Source organism: Perognathus longimembris, chromosome 11 (assembly GCF_023159225.1).
Source record: "Perognathus longimembris pacificus isolate PPM17 chromosome 11, ASM2315922v1, whole genome shotgun sequence".
NCBI classification, from domain to species: domain Eukaryota; kingdom Metazoa; phylum Chordata; class Mammalia; order Rodentia; family Heteromyidae; genus Perognathus; species Perognathus longimembris.
This window is the reverse complement of record NC_063171.1, coordinates 3883857-3907227: the sequence shown is the minus strand read 5'-3', so window position 1 is coordinate 3907227 and position 23371 is coordinate 3883857. Positions and strand designations below refer to the sequence as shown.

The 23371-nt window shown below is 40.2% G+C and overlaps 1 protein-coding gene across 2 annotated transcripts in view; it reads left to right on the top strand.

Moving 5' to 3' along the window:
- The window catches only part of Isoc1 (isochorismatase domain containing 1), a 38966-nt gene that overhangs the window by 5720 nt on the left and 9875 nt on the right, over positions 1-23371 (top strand). Inside the window, exons 2-5 of one of the 2 annotated variants that reach the window (XM_048356961.1) lie at positions 5900-6019; positions 6125-6328; positions 7750-7866; positions 14963-15146. In XM_048356961.1, the coding sequence (XP_048212918.1) occupies positions 5900-6019; positions 6125-6328; positions 7750-7866; positions 14963-15109 (588 nt within the window). In that variant the 3' untranslated portion in view covers positions 15110-15146. Of the gene's footprint in view, positions 1-5899; positions 6020-6124; positions 6329-7749; positions 7867-14962; positions 16036-23371 lie in introns of those variants that run through there. The other variant, XM_048356960.1, reaches the window with a different exon arrangement.

Sequence of the window (23371 nt, the reverse complement as noted above, 5' to 3'; positions counted from 1 at the left end):
ATTGCATTCAGAGATGTGAAATTCGTATATAACTAATATAAGTGAATTTGATATTTGGACTCAGATTCTAATGCTTATGGGTCCATGCTGTGTAGAGAATCCTTGTAGGCTGGGGTGGAATGGGACATTTACCTCATGCCTCTCTATTTTAAATTAATTGGTGTTAAAGTAAGGCCTTCCTTTAGCTGTGGAAAGCAAGTTGGAAGCTTTTTGGATTGAAATTCTGATATCCTAGAACTTCATCAAACTCTCTTTCAAGCAATTATGCCTATCTTGTGATGATCAAATTTTTTAGGGAGCACACACTTATACTTTCAAACTTTAGTCATCCCTAAACATAAATGATTCTGTATTCATAGTTTGTGAGAGAGCTATTCTAACAAAATATTTAAGCCACAGATACTAGTAGTTATGGAGAGCAGAGTCTGAGATCAAAGTGTCAGTAGGTATGTTTCTTCTGAGGGCCACAAGGAGAAATCTGCTTCTTGTTGCTCTCTAGCTTGTGTTTGGTGGTGGTCTCCAGCACTCCTTGGTCTGAAGGCACACCACCTCCATCTCCACCTTCATGTTCACAGGACATTCTTGGTGTGTGTGTGTGTGTGTGTGTGTGTGTGTGTGTGTGTGTGTGTGTATCTGAAATTTTCCCTTTCTATAAGGACTCTGGTCATATAATCTTAGGTAACCATAACCTTACTTAAGTATGGTATCTACAGTGATGTTATTTCTACCAAAGGTCATTTTATTAGGTACTAGGATGTAGGACTTTCATGTATGAATTTTGGGGAACACCATCTCTAACTGTGACAATTTCCCTGCATTTAATTTTGTGGGGGGTGAGAAGTGGTACAGAGTATGTCATTTAGTTAGACAAGCTACCTTGTGTCTTCCTGAGTAAGGACAGGTTCATTTTATTTTAGCAGTCATCTTTGGAAAATAGTCAAAGCACATTGGTTTTAAAGAAGGTGAATATAGTTAGGTACTAGTGGCTCACACTTGTAATCACACGTACTTGGGCAGCTGAGAGAGGGAGGATTCCTGGCCATTCCTGAACAAAAAAAGTCTCAGAATTTATCTCAGTAGAAAAACTTTAGCATGCTGGTACACACCTGTCACCCTAGCTACAGCAGGAAGCCTGAAATATAGGTGGATGACAGGCTAGGCATATGCCTGGACAGGAAGGAAGATACTTGCTCAAAAACATCCCACAAAATAAATAGCTAGAGGTGTGGTAAGCAACTGCCTTTCAATCAGAGGCCCTCAGTTCAAACCCCAATCCCAGGACTGGAAAAACAAGAAAGAAAAAGGAAATTGAACATTTCCAAGGAAGTAGTAACATTAGTAAGGCCTTGGGGAAGAAAAGCCTATTAAATATGAAATCGAAGAACAAATTGAAACTATGAAAATTCTAAAGAATTTATACTTGAGTTTGATCTCAAACTTTAAGGGAGCTATTAAGTATGATATTAACTTTTTCTATTTAAATGAATGTATATTTAAATGCAGTATCTATGTGTATGGGTCTGAAAATACATAATATACCACATGAAGGTATGAATATATGTACATATATTTTTATGTGATTTTTTCATGTTTCTGAAACATATATTGATTAGTCATTACATTACCATGCTTTTCCTTAGGACATTAGTTAGTCCAGTCTGCTTTTGATGCGGCAGGACCCATTATCTCAAAGTAATGTATAATGTTTGACTACTGTCAGTATTTTCAGTTGTCCAATAGATTTCAGTTTAAGGAAAATTCATGGATCAAAGGAGGAAGTTCGGGAATTATATAAAATTGTAAATTGTTACAACAACCTATTGGAATTCAAATGAGCTTGAGGCAAGGAATAGAAGATTGGTTGGACAGAGTTTGAATTTTTTTTGGTTTGATTTGCATCAAACTGCAGAGCTTCTGCAGGGCAAAGGACATAGCTCACAAGATAAACAGAAAGCCCACAGATTGGGAGAAGATCTTTACCAGCCATACAATGGACAAAGGCCTCATCTAAAATATAAGCAGAACTAAAAAAATTAAATTCCTCCAAAACAAAACCACAAAGAACCAACAGCCCCCTCAACAAGTGGGCTAAAGACTTAAAAAGAGACTTCTCTGCTGAGGAAATGAAAATGACCAAGAAACATATGAAAAAGTGCTCTACATCACTGGCCATAAAAGAAATGCAAATCAAAACAACATTGAGATTCCATCTTACCCCAGTAAGAATGTCCTTTATTAGGATAACTAACAATAATAAATGTTGGAGGGGATGTGACCAAAAGGGAACCCTACTTCATTGTTGGTAGGAATGTAAACTGGGTCAGCCACTCTGGAAAGCAATATGGAGATTCCTCATTAGGCTAAACATAGAGCTCCCCTAAGATCCAGCAGCCCCACTTTTGGGCATCTACCCAAAAGACCACAAACAAGAACACACTAAAGCCACCAGCACAACAATGTTTATCGCAGCACAATTTGTCATAGCTAAAATATGGAACCAACCCAGATGCCCCTCAGTAGATGAATGGATCAGGAAAATGTGGTACATATACACAATGGAATTTTATGCCTCTTTCAGAAAGAATGACATTGCCCCATTTGTAAGGAAATGGAAGGACTTGGAAAAAATTATACTAAGTGAAGTGAGCCAGACCCAAAGGAACATGGACTCTGGTCTCCCTCATAGGGAATAATTAGCACAGATTTAGGCTAGTCACAGCAGAGCATCACAAGAGCCTAATAGCTGTGCCCTTATGAATGCATAAAGATAATGCTAAGTGAAATGAACTCCATGTTATGGAAACAACTGTTGTATCATTGTTGTAATTACTTTCAACATGCCATGTGAAACCATAGCTTCTATTGTTGATAATCCTCTTGTATCCCCTTCCTGTGGTTGTACTTGCACTATCACTGTATCTTATCTGAGTACATTGGAAACTGTATATATTGATATTAGAACTAGGAAAGTGAAAGGGAATATCAAAATCAAGATACAAAGGATAAAAAGACAAACAACTCCAAAAGAAATATTTGCAAAACCATTTGGTGTAAACAAACTGAACAACTCATGGGGGAAGAGGGAAAGGGGAAGGGGGGAGGAAGGAATGAGGGAGGATGTAACAAACAGTACAAGAAATGTACCCATGGCCTAACGTACGAAACTATAACCCCTCTGTACATCAATTTGACAATTAATAAGTAATAATTAAAAAAACACGATAGAGAGCTCCAACTAATGATTCATATATGTGGAAGAGAGAATCAGTGAACTGGGAAATAATTTGAAATTAAACAATCAGTGCAACAATTTGTTTAGAAAGGGAAGAATGCAGACAGCACAAAGACCCTCAGGATACTATCCAGGACACAAATAAATGAAACTATAAGACTTAAAAACACACACACACAAAACTTCCTTCTGGCTTGTAAGGTTATTTGTAAAGCCACACCATTTCTCCCAACCACCATAGGATAGAAAGGCCACAATTCTTGTTTTAAATAGTTTATTTCAACAGTATTTATTTTGGAATAGTTTTAGACTTAAAACATGTCATCTAGACTCTGTACTCCTATAGCCGGATTCCTTTGTCATTACTGCCTTACTTTACTGCTATGTTACTGTCTTACTTTACTGCGATGCATGTGTTCAGCCATGGACCCAACGTTGATTCACGACTATTAAATAGACTCCACTTTATTTGAGTTTCAGGAGCTTTTCTTGATGTCCTTTTCCCATCCTAAAATCCAGTATAGGACAGTACCTCACTTTCATTGTTGTGCTTCCATCAGTTCCTCTGGGCTGTAACATTTTCTTTCACTTTGTTTTTCATGTCTGACAGGTTGAGCAGAACTAGTAAGGTGTTTTGGTAGAACCCTTCATTTGGGGTGTTCGATGTTTTCCTCATGGGTAGACGAGGTGTGTGAGATATTAAGGTCCTTCTAATCACATCATTAAGTATACATTTACCACTATGGTTAACTGCAGTAGTCAGTATCAGCTATTCTCCTGTGTCTTGGGTAAAGTTACTCTCCTCCCTTTATACCCTGTTCTTCAGCTCATTACCAAATGCAGCCATGTTTTAAGGAGGACAGAGAATGTCTGTGTAAGGTAGAACATGTTTGATTTACAAAATTGTAACTGGTTGTCTCTGCATAAAAACATGACTTGCCATTGTATTCTCTATGGTTTCCTTCTATATCTACTCAGATTATAAATGACAACTTCCTAGACCAGGAACGTTTTGTGGGATGTTGAGGAATTTTAGGGTTGTATTTTCTGACTTCAATCCAGGTCTGATATGACTTAAACTGATCTGTTAACTTGCCTCACTAGCTAAAGCCAAGTACAAGGAAGAATCAAGTTACAGGCAGAGCCACAATTCTGAATAATTACTCAGATATTCTGGCTAAGAATTTATTTAAGTTTGCTAATATTATTTTGACCATCCTGAATAGCTAGGATTTCAAATGAGCCATGGATGCCTGGCTCAAACCACTCTTTAGGGGATGTGTACAGAATTAGGCAATGCTGTTCATATCTGAGGACTGGAGTTCTACTATATATGTCAGTGCATAGACACCAGCACATTTATGTAACTGGTGGGAATGGTGGCAAGTAGAATGATAGGCTTGAATGAGTTCTGTTACAGTACTTTCAAACTGGCCAGTTTCAGGTAAACTGTTTTATATAGTGTTCCCTAATCACATTGGGAATGAATATACCCATGATTCAAAAAAAAAAAAAACATATAGATCTGAGCCAAGATTTAATGTTTGCTGGGAATTTTAAATGCATGGTCATGAGTAGTAATTGGTTAAACAATACCCTAATCATATGATTTTCTTGGCCATGCTTTTTATATGTAGATGTTAATGCTTTAGAAAATGATCAAAACGGAGGCATAACTCTTGCCCTAGAAAATGGAGTGAGCAAACTGCCAGCTCTAGAATGCATAATCAAAGGTGCTTGAGTGTTCATTTTGTCAGTACAGAGTGTTGTTAGCATGAGAGATGACTCACATTCTAACATTGGATTGTACCTGGTTAATAGCACACATAATGCCATGTCAGTAACATCCAGAGAGTAAAGAACTTGAGTTTCTCAGACCAGAGCACAGACAAAATTAAGTATGAACTGATGAGAATAGCCACCACAGTAAGGATCAGAGGCTTGTTTCCGTGGTTCATTTAATTCATATAGGAACACTTTCCACAAGTCTGCCTCATACAGATAACAAGACCGAGGCAAAAGCATGCTGAGTAAAGCCACCACTGTGTAATTGGGACACAGACTCCTTAAGAAAATTATTAGCAATTGTTCATCTGTGGGTGGCTTTGAGGGTTACAAACAAGATAATTAGTGGGCTGTTTTAAGGAATAACTCCTAAGAGTAGTGGCATTGGGTCCTTCCCATAGCTTTCTGCAAGGTGGCCAGTAAGGCACCATGGATTTCTAAGGATCTGCATAGATTCTTATAAATGTTTACAAATCCTGGTAAGTTCTTATATTCAGTAGTCATTTTTGCTTTTTGGTAGGTCCTTACTGGGCCTAAATAAGCAAACTACAGCAACAGATAAGAAATTTAGAGATCTAATACCCAACTTCCGTCTTAATTCATGGATTTTCTTGATGGTGATAAATGATGTTTAAGAATAAAGATGTCATTCTGAATGTGTTTAAATTGAACTATTCCTGTATTGTTGACCCTTGGTTTTGTTTTTAATTTCCACTACTAAAAGGCAAGAGAATAGCTGTGGGTATTTTTTTCTGTAATTCAGATACTTTCTTTTATTAATAGTTGTAGAAATTAACTTACTGGGTCAAACAGTAGGAACATAGGAAGTAAATGTCCTAATATAACAATGACTAATTCCCTGTATTTTCTGTTTTTCCTCAGCTCACTACCCTGGGAAATCTTACACCTTCAAGCACTGTGTTTTTTTGCTGTGATATGCAGGAAAGGTTCAGGCCAGCCATCAAGTATTTTGGGGATATTATCAGCGTGGGACAAAGGCTGGTATGTGTGGTTATTTGCTCCAGTTTGCTGTGCATGATATATAGTCGCATATATATGTACTCGTATATATTGATCATCGTTCTTTGTTTGCTTATGCTTTTTCAGTTGCAAGGGGCCCGGATTTTAGGAATTCCAGTTATTGTAACAGAGCAGTACCCCAAAGGTCTTGGAAGTACTGTTCAAGAAATTGACTTAACAGGGGTAAAACTGGTTCTGCCGAAGACCAAGTTTTCAATGGTATTACCAGAAGTAGAGGCAGCATTAGCAGACATTCCTGGAGTCAGAAGTGTTGTGTTATTTGGAGTAGAAGTAAGTATGTACTCTTTACGTTTGGGGCACAATACTACTTGTGGTATTTTCAGAATGTGATTTTGTATATAGAATGCCAGGTAGGTAGGTAAGTAATTATGGAATGGCTAATTTTGTGTTTATGACTTGCATTGTATGGATGTAAATGCTTTATAAATATCAACGCGGTGAACCTTCACAAAAACCCTGTAAGCTGAGTATTCAGTCTCCTAATATTATAGATGGGGTAATTAAAATACAGAGATACTATGTAACTTGCTCAGGGTCAGACAGCTAGTAAGCAGTTAAGCTGGATTTGAACTTATCCTGACTGATTCTTATAAATAAATTGTTTTGGAACATCATCACCAAAGGCATTTTTATTTATGTATCATAACATTTTTCTTTGGTTACAAGTTTCTTCTAGGAAAAATCTAGAGATTCATTATTCATCAAGTATGAATTACATGCACAAACTTTGAAAGTTGATAGTGCTGATTTCAGCTGATTCATTATTTATATTTATTACCTTTGAGCAGTCCTCTAGCACTCATTATAATGAGGTGTCAGCTGGTAATTCTCCAAAGCTCTTTTGACATATGAAGATAAAGTTGGCATTGTAGCAGTATTGAAATCTGCTTTTGTTGGTTGTATAATTCAGCTATTATTGGAGTATATGTATACCTTATACTCCCTACTAATGAATTGTTACAAGTTAGTATTTATAAAGAGGGAGTCCAGATAATTAATTATTAATATAATTACACTGTATTATTAATTCAGTATTACTATACTGAGTATACACCTATTCCTTATTTTAGATGAACATACATACCAAAGCTTTCAATGCTGACCTAAACTCAAGTCACCTAGCTAATAAGAGGCAAAAATGAATGTGAAACAAGCCATTAGATTTGTAGTTTCTGTGTTTTTATGTTGTATAAAGTACTTTGGGTTTACCAGGCATTTACATATGGTTTCTCATTCATCTATGTAGTAAGTTGTTCTAGCTTGGCCTAGGATGATAGGTAGCGTGTATCTTTTTCATGTTGTAATACTTCAACCCATTTTTTTGTGTGTGTTGGGCTTTGGTATTCATGCAGAAACAACCCCAAGTAGACCTGGCACCTAAACTCAGTGGGAGTAGTCAGCTACATGAAGGTCATGCAGAGGGCATAGACAGAAATCATTATCAATTTCCACAAAACCCTTTAGAATGTGTTAAAAAATGAGGACCATGGGTGTAATCAAATTCCTGATGTCCAGATTAATAAACCAATGCCAGAGAAGCTGATTTGTGCTCAAACGCAGCTATCTGACAGGAAGCAAGTCAGGCTGTGGAGAAGGCTGTTAGATTTGCAGTGCTCTCTATGCCTTATCCTATTGTACATTTGTAAAATCTTTCCCATATCCTTACATATGGTTTTTCACCTTCCAATAAGACTCATGTGTGCATCCAGCAAACGGCTCTGGAGCTGGTGGGCCGAGGAATCGAGGTTCATATTGTTGCCGATGCCACCTCTTCACGAAGCATGATGGACAGGATGTTTGCTCTTGAGGTGAGCATCCTGCTTGAACACAGTATGTAACAAGTTAACAACATACAATATTGAAAATTTAACAGTAATGAGTTTACTTTTATGTTTCAGCTTGATCGGACAGTGTCAGACTCATACATTTCTAGAGACATTTGTGCCCTGAACAACTGTCAGGGTCTCACCACATACCTTATTTTTATATTTTATTTCCCTCTTAAAACTAGGTTTCTAGTTATATCAAAAATTCCCTTATATATTTTGTTGTAACTTCAAATACATGTAGATTAAGAGATTTTTTTTAAGGAAGCCTAATCTGAACTGTTTGAAGATTTGCAAAGTAGAAAAGGTTCACTTGGGTTTAAGATGTAGTCCAAAACTAGGGCAAAACAGGCATAAGCCTGGTTCCACTTTGTGTTAGATTTGACCAGACCTGAATTTCTGAGATAATTGTGGATACCACTCAAGCAATGTTTCATGACTCCAGAGCTAGAGCTTCACTATGTCACACTGAGTTAGATAATCTGTGATTCATTCTCAATATTACCTGAAGCACTTTCCATTCCAAGTCTGTGTGAACTACCACAGAATCCTCGGAAACTCATTCCAGTATACTCAGGTGTCTAGCTTTGTTATTTAATTCTAGTTCTGTAATAAAGTTAGAGTAACATACATGTTGATTTAATGGATGAGTTGTTTATGCTTATTGAGAATGAGAACTAGATTTTTTTTTTTTTAGCTTCTGCAGTGTTCCACAGACAAGCTGGCTCTAAACTGTGCTCTGTGAGATTGCTAAATCAGCTCTGTAGCTTGATGTGTTCCCCAGATGTTAAAGAAGAGCAGATTAAAAGGGAGAGGCTGAACAGAGGAAAGGAAGCAGAAGAGTAAAGGCAGTAAGGAGGGTTGATGGGGAAACAGGCCTTAGCTGGGACAGCCGTAGTTTTCGGGAAGTGGTATTTTAAGGCACTGGTGAGCCATCCGTTGGCCTTGAAGCAGTGAAGCCCCATACTGGAATTTCAGGTAGAAATTGTTTTGTTTTTTAAACTATTTTAAGTCCATTAGGATTGTTAGATTTACTGACAACTTATTTTTATATTTGGGGCCCAGATACTGAAGTATTTCTCGGGGAAGTAAAAACTTGTATTGCAGAAAAAGCCTCCGTTGCCTGAAAAGCAATGCCAGGGCCTTCCCTCCTACAATTATGTATCTCTGAGATGTGACTTTTGTTTTCTTATTTATTGTCAAAGTGACGTACAGAGAGGTTACAGTTTCATACTTTAGGCCTTGGGTACATTTCTTATACTGTTACCTCCTCCCTCATTTCCCCTTCCCCACTTCCCTTTTCCCTCTCCTCCCATGAGTAGTTCAGTTGGTTTACACAAAACAGTTTTGCAAGTATTGCTTTTGTACTTGTTTTTCTTTTTATCCTTTGTCTCTCGATTTTGATATTCCCCTTCACTTTCCTAGTTCTAATACCAGTATATACAGTTTCCAATGTACTCAGATGAGATACAGTGATAGTGCAGGTACAACCACAGGAAAGGGATACAAGAGGATCATCAACAATAGAAGCTACAAGGGGCTGTGAATATGGCCTAGTGGCAAGAGTGCTTGCCTCCTACACATGAAGCTCTCGGTTCGATTCCCCAGCACCACATATATGGAAAATGGCCAGAAGGGGCGCTGTGGCTCAGGTGGTAGAGCGGGAAGAAGCCAGGGACAGTGCTCAGGCCCTGAGTCCAAGGCCCAGGACTGGCCAAAAAACAAAACAAAACAAAACAAAACAAAAACAATAGAAGCTACGGTTTCACATGGCATGTTGAAAGTAATTACAACAGTGATATGACAATCATTTCCATAACATGGAGTTCATTTCACTTAGCATTATCTTATGCATGCATAAGGGCATAGCTATTAGGCTCTTGTGATGCACTGCTGTGACTAGCCTAAACCTGTGCTAATTATTCCCTATGAGGGAGACCATAGAGCCCATGTTTCTTTGGGTCTGGCTCACTTCACTTAGTATAATTTTTTCTAAGTCCTTCCACTTCCTTACAAATGGGGCAACGTCATTCTTTCTGATAGAGGCATAAAATTCCATTGTGTATATGTACTACATTTTCCGGTTCCATTCATCTACTGAGGGGCATCTGGGTTGGTTCCATATTTTAGCTATGACAAATTGTGCTGCGATGAACATTGTTGTGCTGGTGGCTTTAGTGTGTTCTTGTTTGTGGTCTTTTGGGTAGATGCCCAAAAGTGGGGCTGCTGGGTCTTAGAGCTCTATGTTTAGCCTAATGAGGAATCTCCATACTGCTTTCCAGAGTGGCTGACCCAGTTTACATTCCTACCAACAATGAAGTAGGGTTCCCTTTTGGCCACATCCCCTCCAACATTTATTATTGTTCGTTTTCTTGATAAAGGACATTCTTCCTGGGGTGAGAGGGAATCTCAATGTTGTTTTGATTTACATTTCTTTTATGGCCAGTGATGTAGAGCACTTTTTCATGTCTCTTGGCCATTCTTATTTCCTCAGCAGAGAAGTCTCTTTTTAAGTCTTTAGCCCACTTGTTGAGGGGGCTGTTGGTTCTTTGTGGTTTTGTTTTAGAGGAATTTAATTTTCTGAGTTCTGCGTATATTTTTGATATGAGGCCTTTGTCTGTTGTGTGGCTGGTAAAAATCTTTTCCCAATCTGTGGGCTTTCTGTTTATCTTGTGAGCCATGTCCTTTGCCCTGCAGAAGCTCTGAAGTTTGATGTAGTCCCATTTGTCCATCCTTACTTTGATTTGTAGCATTTCTGGGTCTTTGTTAAGGAAGTTCCGTCCTGTGCCAAGGAGCCCAAGTGTTTCTCCTACTCCTTCTTTTAGTGTTTTCAGGGTATCTGCTTTAATTTCGAGGTCTTTAATCCATTTGGAGTTGATTTTGGTGCAGGATGATATATAAGCATCTAGTTTTGGTTTGTTGCAGGTGTTGAACCAGTTTTTCAAGCACCATTTGTTAAAGAGGCTTTCTTCCATCCCATTTTTTTAGCTCCTTTATCAAAGGTTAAGTAAGCATAGTTCTGTGTGTTCATTTCTGGGTCTTCAGTTCTGTTCCATTGGTCTTCAGGCCTGTTCCAATGCCAATACCAAGCTGTTTTTATTACTATAGCTTTATAATACAGCTAGAAGTTTGGTAGCAGCAAGACAGAGATGTCTGCTCTCTCCTCTCCTCTTCAACATAGTACTAGAATTCCTAGCCAGAGCAATTAGGCAAGAAGAAAACATAAAGGGGATCCAAATAGGAAAAGATGAAGTTAAACTTTCTCTCTTCACAGATGACATGATCCTATACCTAAAGAATCCCATAGACTCTACTCCCAAGCTACTAGAGCTAATCCAAAACTTTGGCAAAGTTGCAGGATATAAAATAAACCCTCAAAAATCAACGGCCTTTCTATATGCTAATGACCCAAAGACCGAGGCTGAAATCAGGAAAGCAATTCCTTTTGCAATAGCCTCAAGAAACGTAAAATACCTAGGAATAACCTTATTCAACGAATTGAAAGACCTATATGATGAGAACTTTAAAAACATGAAAAACGAAATTAAGGCAGAACTAAGGAAATGGAAAAACCTCCCATGCTCCTGGATTGGGAGGGTTAATATAATCAAAATGGCAATATTGCCAAAGGCTCTCTACAAATTCAATGCAATGCCCATTAATATCTCAACACCATTTTTAATTAAGTAGAGGAAGCAATCCAGAAATTCATATGGAACAATAAAAGACCCCGAATAGCAAAAACAATCCTAAGCAGGAAGGTGTGACTTTTTATGGCATTTATCCCAGGAAATTTTGACTGTTGGTAGTTCCATTCTGGCAGAAGACTCAGATTAAAAGCACTCAGATAATATACAAACCTCATTCTTTATCAGGGATTTTGAGAGTCCAGACAGTCAGACAGTAATGTGGTTTTGAGTGTCCATGAGCCAGTCAGGTGATCTCCATTGTAATTTCTCATTGGTGGAGTGGGGATAACAGTGGCTATGGTGGAGAGTTATGGTGAGGGCTAAGTGAGGTCACACACTCCTGGCAGTACAGCAAATACTCAAATGCTGGCTGCTACTTCTTTCTTTTTCATTGTTATTATTTTCTGTTTTCATAAGATTAGTCCTTTTTTCTTTTCAATGTTTCTCTTGGTTTAAATTATCCTTAAGTAGTTGTATGAAGGGTTATCAGAAATGCATAAACATTTAAACTCTTAAGACCCAGAAGGGACTAGTCCTGAGGAGTCCTAAGGGGAAGAAGGAACATGTGTTCATGTTTGTTAAATAGCTAAAAGCTAGAACTCTACTACTTGAGCCACACCTCCACCTCGGCTTTTTGGTGGTTAATTGGAGGTGGAAGTCTCAAAGACTTTCTTGTCCCCTCTAGCTTTGAACCACAATGCTCAGATCTCAGCCTTCTGAGTAACTAGGATTACAGGCATGATCCATCAGTACCTGGCTTAATTCTTCTTTTTTAATCCAGGAGAGAAAATAGGCTTTGGGCCAGGTATGGTCAGGTGGCAGGAAGGAACCTGCCAGGTGAGTCTGAAAAAGCTGCTAGTGTTCTCTGTGTGATTGGGCACCTAGTCGGGTTGGGGCAGGGCAGGAGCCTGTTCCAAAAGCTGAGTCTTGCTGGGCCATACCTTCTCCTAACAAGTTTCATGGCTAGACTATTTTATAAACTAATCCGTTTTGGCCACATCTCAAACTTGGAGCTAATTAATATTGTGTAGGTCTTCTTGCCCAGATCTGTTTCTGAAACCTGAGTGTCCTATCCTGTCCCTGTGACCTGCCTCTCAGCGTCTCTGAAGGCTGTTGGGTTTGTGAATGGACCAGGCCTGGGTCAGTAGAATATTAGAAAAGTTATATGCTGTAGACAAGTGCTTGTTGAGGTTCCAAGTTTTCTTCTTCCATCCTGGGAGGTTTTTTCCCTTTTCTGTCCCATTCAGAAACTAGAAAGATGAGTGAAAAATAAACTTTGCTGATGGGTCACACTGTCTAGAGCACTTTTATAGACACTGAAATCCTGTGATTCAGAGTTATGCTGAACCCTTGCAAGTGCTCTCCTCATTGGGAAGAGGAGAGAACACAGGATAGGAACAGAACAGGTGGCTGGCAGAAAGGAGAGCCATGTTGAAATCAGTGTACATCTAGGGCTGTCCTCACTGATTTGCACATACTCTGTATTCTCTGCCTTTCTATCTGAAGTAGGCATAGGAGGCTTTGACCAAGGGTATGAAAATCAGCTGACTAAACCCAAGTCATAAATTCGAATTTTGAGAAATCTTTTAAAAATATTCATAAATGTTCCACCTTATAAAGGACACTGATCAACTTGCTTCCTACTGCCTTCGTCCATAACTCCAGAATGACAGTCCTGGCCACCTGCCCTGCACTATTTCCTTATTGGCTACTGAGGACAAAACTAGCTTTCTAAGTATTTATATCCAAGCCCATGGCTTATGCTTGCTTCTGTGTCCTTGGTGATAAAGAGGAGACGTCCACCAGTGGCATGGCCTGGTTTGTGGATGGGTAGCCACCCAAGGAAAATTTCTTTCCACTTCATTGGGATGGCCCCACTATTCAGGGGTGTTCTACTCTATGAACCAGACCTATTCTCTGATTGCCTAGGAATTGTTCCTAACCACTTTCTCTTCATAGTTCTTATAGTAGATGTTTCTTGGGATGACATTTTGCCTTCTTGGGCTGGAGAGATGGACCACATGGTAGAATGCCTGCCTAGCAAACACAAGCCCTGAGTTAAAACCCCAGTACCACCCAGAAAACCCAAAACAACAACTAAAAGTTTGCTCTCCTTCCTCCAGGGTTTTTATTAACAAATAGATCTCTATTATGGAGTCCTTTCCCTCTCCATCTCCCTCTCCCTCAACCTAGGAGAGAAAGTAGGCTTTGAGCCAGGTATGGTCAGGTGGCAGGCAGGAACCTGCCAGGTGAGTCTGAAAAAGCTGCTAGTGTTCTCTGTGTGATTGGGCACCTGTCAGGTTGGGGCAGGGCAGATACCATGTCCAGGTCTAGGAGCATGTTCCAAAAGCTGATTCTTGCTGAGCCATACCTTCTCCTAACAGATTTCATGGCTAGATTTTTCATAAACTAATCCGTTTTGGCCTCCCTCTCCCTCTTCTCTCCCCCTTCCTCCTCTCCCTCTCCTTCTCCCTCCCCCATCCTCTCCTCTTTTCCTCTCTCCCTCCACCTTCTTTGTCCCCATCAGATTTTCTGTTCCTTGCTCTCTCTGCTCTCCTTCTCTTCCCATCTTAAGATTTCCTAGTAACTGTGATTGCACTGGAGCAGCTTGGAAAAGACATTATTTGTCTTTTCACAGCCTTAAAGTTTATATTCTTGTTGAGTGATTCTGAGCATTCATGAGACGGTGGCCTCATTATCACCAGAGCACATTCTTAAGCTTTACATGAGGCACCTTTCCTGTCCTGTCCGTAATGACAGGGGAACCAGTGTTAGAGAAAGGACTCTCATGCTATATGTCAGATGTTGCAGGCAGACAAAAAGAACTTAAGCATCCTCATTCCAGGGGTCCTACAGTTCTGTCACACACATGGAGGAAACATGGACAAAAACACCTCCTTTTATCTCAGTGAGTGCTAGAAGTAAAATCACATGAGATCTATACATTGCAAAGTCAGAAGCAGCACTCCTTTAAATGAGTGAATGAGCTGCAGAGCACAGATCTTTAAGTAGTACTTAGGAAATAGCAGCAGCGAGAAGTGTACCAGCAAAGAGAAATGTACAGATGTTCCGTGATGTTCCTTTCTCACCTCCTGGCTTACAGTCATTGTCTTGACTGCCCTCTGCCCTCCACTTTGGCTCATTGTCCCAGGTGCCTTCTTTCTACTTATTTCTGGTCCATTTGACGAATACTTAGAAAAGCCAAATGAGATTGTAATGTGCCTAACTTTGACAAATTCCCCCTTACTGACTCTGATGATCTGAGGGCCATCATTGTAGCAGAGGACTCTTGTGTATTGTATCTTGGCATACATTTGCCCATTTCAAATGCTGTGTATTCTCTTGCTCACTTCCTGGTTGTCTCTATTTGTTTATTTTTTCTCTTCCAGCGTCTTGCCAGAACCGGGATTATCGTGACCACAAGTGAGGCTGTTCTGCTCCAGCTGGTGGCTGACAAGGACCATCCGAAATTCAAGGAAGTTCAGAATCTCATTAAGGCCAGTGCTCCAGAGTCGGGTCTGCTTTCCAAAGTGTAGGAGAACATCGAAGGACTGGTGGCCAACCCACCGTCAGGTGACAGGACTAGCCCCAGACAAGCGCTTGTCTCTGCTAGAATTAAAATGTTAAGTCAAAATGGCTCCTTTTTTGCAGCTCTTTAGTAATCCTCCCCTGGCTAGATCATTTGGGTACCAGCATTTAGTGACCAGTGTCAAAGGCTCCAGGTGCTGCTTGCCTTTTTACTTAATGGGCTTTTATTTATTAAAACAATCCATTGGAGGTGCCTGTTTTGTCTATACCATACATACTGACAGTACCTTTCTGAAGTGCACATTCTGGTGACGTTTTCTTAAATTGTGTACTTCAAAGAAAATCATATCTACCAATAATTGTTTGACTTTTATATCATTGTAAGATGTATGTGACAATGTTATTGTAGATTCAGTGCTTCTACTTTACAGGTTGCTTAAGAGTATAATACAGGAACAGGACTGTGAACCATGTTCCTGCTTCTCTCATGTTTTTGTGAGTTACTTTTTCACTGAGTTGCATTGATCTAACCATATCAAATTATGTTCAATAATTACATATCTTTCTTGATTATACTGATTTTCTTACTCTGATCAGCATCCCTAACTCTCTGTTTACTAGTTTTGTTTGTTTGCTCTTTAGCTGGCTCTCTTTGACCTAGAAAAAATTTATTAAGTTTTGCTTATTTTATTTTATTATCTTTAAGTAGTTGTGCAAAATGATTTCAGTTCAACCTATAAGTTTATAAATACAGTGCATCTTGATCAGTGCCACCCCTTTCTGTTGCATATTCATTCTTTAAAAAGTATATGGAAATGTAATGCTATGTAGCTCCTCCTTCAGTGGAGAGCTGTAGCTGTAAAGCTGTAGCTTTACAATAATTAGAAATACATCTGTTAAATAGCACATGATTTAGCAGAGAGATAAAAGCTGGGTAAAAACATGCAGTTTCAAGATGTTCATATTCCATATCATACTTCTCTGACTTACCCTTTAAATATTGTCAATGCAACAGGCATCAGTAAGATTTGGTAGTAATCATTTTGTAGTCGTTGTTACTCGTCAATAAATTTATTTTCACTAATACTTCCAAGTGTTTTAAAACTTTTTTTAAATACTATGTGAAATGTGGAACATTTCTGTCTTTTATATTAAAGTAATTAAAGATAAAGAAAGCATATTGTGTGGAAATTATTTTGTCTCCCTACAAGGTGGATCTACGAGTTACTAGTGCAGGGATATTTAAAGATAATAAAAATTTGGCACACTTTTAATTCATAGGAAATATCAAAGAAGAAAACTTTTGCAGGTAGAGACTAATGGGTTTTGGTGAAGAGTGTGTGGAAGAGCACTATAAATTTTTTTTTTCTTTTGTCTAGGTAACTAACATCAGCCTCTTATTCTCTTTGTTAGTATGGTAAATAGCTTTTCCAACAGAATCAGAAGTTTCTCCACACTGTAAAATCATCTTTAATAAATTTACTCTAATGGTTCCCAAATTTTATATCAATGCACATTATCTGGGGACCTTGTTAAGATGATGTATTAAAATAAAAAATAAAATAGAGGTAGCTCCCCCCAACCCCCACCCCGCTGCTGCTCAGAGGATCCACACTTAGAGAAGGAAGAATTTACCCCCTAGCAGCTGCTTCCCCCCACCATTGCATCCAGGCCTTTCCCATGGCAGTGAGATGCCGTGGCAATGCGCCCTTCTCATGGCGGAAATCAATTCTGCTCCCCTGACTTCATTTCCTGTGACTGCTGTAACTGTGTCTGAAAGCAACAAGCTATATGGTCTGCAATGGGGCTCACTTGGCTGGAATCAAGCTTTGTGTTGGCAAGGCTGTATTGTTTTCTGCAGCCTGTTGAGGAGGCTCTGTTTCCTGCCATTTTGCTAGAATCTGCCTCCAAGTTTTGGCTTTTCTGGTCCCACGATGCCATCTTCTCGAGCAACAGAACTGGTCCCAGTCCTTCCTAGGTCTGTCCTGCCGGTTTTACTCATCTCCTCTCCCTACCAAGGTTCCTGGCCTGATGGGCCATGTCTGCCGAGAGCAGCCGAGCTCGTCTGCAGCCTTGATTTTCTCTGGGCCGTGCAATACTCACAGGTTTAGGATTAGGACGTGAATCTCTTCCAGGCAATTTTGTATAACATATTATTGGGTGACTTCAAATATTATTTCATTCTCTCAGTTTTCTTATTTCCATTTTTTCTACTAACCTCCTCAACTAAGAGACCTGTGCACTATTTACACATTTAGAAATTACTTGCGCCTCCTCAGTGTTCAGTGTGCTGCATGCTAGAGATAGAAAGTTCCCCTATAAACTTAATGTGGTGCAAAATCACATACATCTTTTCTGTAAATGTGAATTGCATTAAAGTCAAAACTGCAGTGATTTTAGTACATTAAAGTTCATAATAGTTTAGTTGTGAATTCTGTCTTCTCTTTTTTGTAGATTATGCCAATTAGATGACAAGACTTTAATATTAGAAGAAAAACTGAATTTATTTTTGCACATTAAGCCTTGAAATCTAAGGAATTTATATATTGGTAGGATAATTAAATTCTGTTAGTTGAGGTAAATAGAAAACTCAACAACATAAGCAAAAGAATAGGAAAGTATATTCAGTAGCATCACATTTAGAAGCAGGAACAAAGAGCTTTACTTTCAGACATGCTCAAACATCTATAAAAACTTAACCTAAAATTAAAAGTGATAACTCATCCCAACAAAGGGTATCCATTAAAAGCATTGTATTTCTCCAAGTGGAATATTTTCCCCCTTTTTAAGGGTTGATCATTAGTGCAAAAGAGAATGGCCAAGATTTTAGCTATAAAATTTCTAGCTTCATTTTATAAACCTAGACAGTGGGATCCAGAGATAAATGAGGTTTCCAAAGTTTACAAAAGACAAAAATGGATGATTTAAGTCTGGTCCTATAATTTCTTCCATTAATTGATAGTGCTAAAAATTAACTAAAGGGAAAGAATAATAGAAGTGCACAGATTAAATCCTCTCTAACTAATATTTTGATAAAGCTACTGAGATACACTGTTGTTGGCTTTCTCTGGCCATGATTCTTTATTTTTTTCTTTCTTTTTTTTCTTATTTATTGTCAAAGTGATGTACAAAGAGGTTACAGTTTCATACTTTAGGCCTTGGGTACATTTCTTGTACTGTTTGTTACCTCCTCCCTCATTACCCCGTTCCCCTTTTCCTCTCCCCCCATGAGTTGTTCAGTTGGTTTACACCAGTTTTACAAGTATTGCTTTTGTAATTTTTTGTCTTTTTATCCTTTGTCTCTTGATTTTGATATTCACTTTCACTTCCCTAGTTATAATACCTGTATATACAGTATCCAATGTACTCAGATGAGATACAGTGATAGTGCTGGTACAACCACAGGAAGGGGATACAAGAGGATCATCAACAATAGAAGCTACGGTTTCACATGGCATGTTGAAAGTAATTACAACAGTGATATAACAATTGTTTCCATAACATGGAGTTCATTTCACTTAGCATTATCTTAAGCATTCATAAGGGCATAGCTATTAGGCTCTTGTGATCCTCTGCTGTGACTTGCCTAAACCTGTGCTAATTATTCCCTATGAGGGAGACCATAGAGTCCATGTTTCTTTGGGTCTGGCTCACTTCACTTAGTATAATTTTTTCCAAGTCCTTCCATTTCCTTACGAGTGGGGCAATGTCATTCTTTCTGATAGAGGCATAAAATTTATATGTACCACATTTTCCTGATCCATTCATCTACTGAGGGGCATCTGGGTTGGTTCTATATTTTAGCTATTACAAATTGTACTGTGATGAACATTGTTGTGCTGGTGGCTTTAGTGTGTTCTTGTTTGGTCTTTTGGGTAGATGCCCAAACGTGAGGCTGTTGGGTCATAGGGGAGCTCTATGTTTAGCCTTCTGAGGAATCTCCATACCACTTTCCAGAGTGGCTGACCCAGTTTACATTCCTACCAACAATGAAGTAGGGTTCCCTTTTGGCCACATCCCCTCCAACATTTATTATTGTTAGTTTTCTTGATAAAGGACATTCTTACTGAGGTGAGGTGGAATCTCAATGTTGTTTTGATTTGCATGTATTTTATGGTGGCCACGATTCTTAATCTCATTTCTTTCTGGGTATTTCTCTAAAGCACATCTTTATAACTCACTTTGGGGAATGATTGACAGTATAAAAATAATGATTTTCACTATCAAATAACTATAAATCAGATTTCTCCTGTCATTAAACTAGTTAGCACTTCACTAATTCTGTATGGAACTTTGTGGTTTGTTTTTTAACTCTTGTTGAATCATGAAGCTCAGGAAGCTGGTGGCTCACATCTGTAATACTAGCTGCTCAAGAGGCTGAAATCTGAGGATCTCAGATCAAGGCCAGCCCCGGCAAGAAAGTCTGTGAGACTCTTAGCCCCAGTTAACCACCAGAGTGGCACTCTGTGTGGCTTAAAGTGGTAGAGCACAGGGACAGTGTCTAGCCCCAGAGTTCAAGCCCTACAACCAACAATAAATAAATAATAAAAAATCATGAGGCTAACTGTAATGAGATATATGAATTATTTAGGTATATGATAACAATGTTTTGAATTTCCAGGAATTGACTTTTAGACTTGTAATTAGAAAAGAGCATGTTGTATGTTTGTATATTTTATGTTGCTGCTTTTACTTATTTTGGCTAAACAGCAGCCATCTTATGAAGAGCATCTTTTTAGAAGAAATTTACTGAGATCAGAGCGCAAATGTTCTTAACACACAAGCAGGTGTACCAGATGATGACTATGCTAATTCACTTCAGGGTTGTAATTATTTCACAATATATACTTCTATCTGAGTAGTAAGAATATTCAGTTTTACCTGTCAATTACATCTTCATGCTGAAGCACATCAGCAATTCATTCAGCATTCACGTGCTTAAAGTTTTCTGACTTATATAAATAACCTATTCATTCCTATTGAGGAGAGGAGCATTTTGTTTGGTCTCCTGTGCAGCATGGCTCTGAAGTGGCCACTAAGGTCCCCTCTCGCAGGATATGCACTCACTGGACTAGAGTCCTAGGTAGGCTGTGACATTTTGCTGAGATAATGAAGGTCTCACAGCAGTCTACATGGGGAGACTAGCTTGGGCCTTAACCTAATCAAGTGAGCTTTTCACAGGGGCTGGGCTCTTCCTTGGAAGAAGAGTCCATGTCAGGGCTTTCTGCAGTGAGGGAGGAAGATAAGAGTGTGACCACACCGCCAAATGGATGTGTCAGGAGACCACTCCATCTGCAAACCACTCTCACAGCCAGCAGGGAGATAGGACCCATGTTGTACAAACACAAAATATTTAGCAAGCGAGCAGGGAATGTGGCTTAGTGGTAGAGTGCTTGCCTAGCATGCATGAAGCCCTGGGTTCGATTACACAGTGCCACATAAACAGAAAAAGTTGGAAGTGGCGTGGTGGCTCAAGTGGTAGAGTGCTAGCCTTGAGCAAAAAAGAAGCTCAGGGACAGTGCTCAGACCCTAAGTTCAAGCCCCAGGACTGGCAAAAAAAAAAAAAATTAGCAAGCATCCTGAAGTAGCTTAGAATCAGTCTCCCTCAGAGACTCTCAGTAGGAGCAAAATCTTGCTGATACCTTGATTTCCTCTAAGACTGGAGCCAAAATTCTAGTCATGTCATCAACATCTGGCCTTCAGAAACATCAGGTAAAAAATTGGTGTTTTAAACTGTTTTGTGACATTGAAATCTGAATGAGGGGAGGGAGAAAGATGGCGCCGAAAGAATAGGGAGGCACCCCGACTCGCACCAACTGAATAGCGAGCTGGGAACTCCAACACCCAACACCCCATCAAGAACCCAGCAAAACCAGCATCCAGAAGCAGTGGAGAAACGCAGGAAAACAAAAAGGAGCAAAAAAGAAGAACCGAAAACCTACACGGAGCAGGAGATTCACCAGGGCACCCTCCCCCCACCAGCCGACCCTGGACCAAACAGGGTCAGGCTGGGAAAGGGGAACCCAGCGATCGGCAGACAGGCTGCCAGGAGCACAGAATTCATATAGCGGGAGACCCCACGGACACAAGGCAGGGTGTGGACCAAGACACACACTGGCAGCGACGAGAAGGTCGGGTCCACACCAGGTTCGGACAAGGGAACCCAGCGCGGCAGAAAGAGGGAACGGGGGAAGCCACCACGACACTTCGCCAACCCCTGAAGGGCCAACGGCTGCGTGGGACACACACACAAAGCAGCAAAAGTGAGTCCCCCATAATCCCTTCCCCCAACGGGAGACCCAAGCCCGAAAAGAAGCTAGATCTCCCTCCCTCCCCCTCTCCACTCCCGAGGGAACAAAGAACCCCCAAATCAGGCGGGAAGCTCCCATCAGGCGCTGGGAAGCCAGTTTAGCAGGGGAAGGGTGGAACAGCTCCCAGCCCCCACAGGTTCCTTAACTGGCAGAACCGGCCCCGTCCCCTTCCCAACAGGGGCTGGGGGACGGCCGGCAGGGCAAGCCCCACCCGAGGCACCTGGACCTTGCGGACTCTTACAACTAAAATCACAGGCGCTGGTGGGCAATACCAGCCCAGCAGGGTCACCTGAGCCTGATCACGTCCCCCCCCTCGCAGCGGAGGCGAGGTCTGAGGGTGCCAAGCCACACCCGGACAGTCGATCCCACTGGGCCCCACACATACCGCCCCCCCCCAACGGACTCGCGGGAGGGCGCAAGCACAACACAACAACCCAGGACTCGCTCTGGGAGGCATATCCCGCTAAAGTGCATGTTGTAGTGGACAAGAGCGCACAGGAGGGCGGGGGCCCCCGGCGACAGCGCCCACTCTGGTAGGCGTGTACCCTGCACTGGTGGGCGGGGCCACAGTGGCAGCACCTGCTGCCGTAGATACGCCTACACAGGAGGGAGGAAAGAGCTACAAACCAAATCTGAGAAGCCACCCAGATTTCCAGATGTGCAAATCACAAAGAAACATAACTCAGTTCATCAAAGGACAAGCCAACTCGCCAGCTCCAAAAAGCACGACTGAAGAGGAGATGGAGACTAAAAAAGCAAATGAGGCCATGTTAACAGGAATGATCGAAAGCATCAGAAATGAAATCAGAAAACAATTCCAGGAGTTTAGAGCGGAAATCTGGAAGGACACCCAGGAAGCCAAGAAAGAAATGGAAGCAAAAATGAATACAATGCAAGCCTCGTTTAAAGAAATGGAAGCAAAAATGGATACAATGCAAGCCGCCTTTAAAGAAAATCTCCACATCCTGAGAATTGAAATGCATGAAAAAATAGATTTAAAATACAACTCTTTAAAGGAAGAAATTTCCACGATCAGAGCTGATATGACAACCATGAATAGCTCTCTGACATCCATAAACTCCGCAATTGAAACCATAACACAAAGAGTGGACCATACAGAATCCAGAATCTCTCGCCTGGACAATGAAGCAGCTGACAACAACCAGAAAATGACCACACTCCAAGAAAAGGTGAAGCTTCAGGGAAGATTAATCCAGGAACTAATGGACAAAGACAAGAGATATAATCTGCGCATAATTGGAATAGAAGAAGGAGCCGAATATCAGAACAGAGGGCTTAATCATGTTCTCAATAAAGTTATTGCAGAAAACTTCCCCAATCTCACAGGGGACCCCATCCAGGTAACCGAAGCCTATAGGACACCTGGCAGGCCAGACCCCAGGAAAACCACCCCAAGGCACATAATATTCAAGACTACAGACCTCAAGATTAAAGAGCAAATTCTGAATTCAGCCAAAGCGAAGAAGGAAACTTTTCAATGGGAAGAGGATTCGAATAACATCCGACTTATCCACACAAACTTACCAAGCTCGAAGTGAGTGGAAGAACACCATCCAAGTACTCCAGAATAACAATTTACAACCTCGGATCAAATATCCAGCGAAATTGGAGTTCACATTCGAAGGGAGAACCAGATCTTTCCACACCAGAGAGGAGCTAAAGGAGTATGTGAATAAAAAACCAGCCCTACAGCGAATATTAAGAGGGGAACCCCACCCAACAGAGATCGTAAAAGACAAACAGACAGAATCAGAAAGAAAATTCAATAGCCAAAATCCAGCAGAAAGAACAGCTCACTAAAGACAAGAAGAAAAAAAAAAAGAGGAAAAAACAGCTCAACAAGAAAATGGAAGGAGAAAAAACACCCTTATCCTTGATCTCTTTAAATATAAATGGCTTAAACTCCCCGATTAAGAGGAGCAGACTGGCAGAATGGAT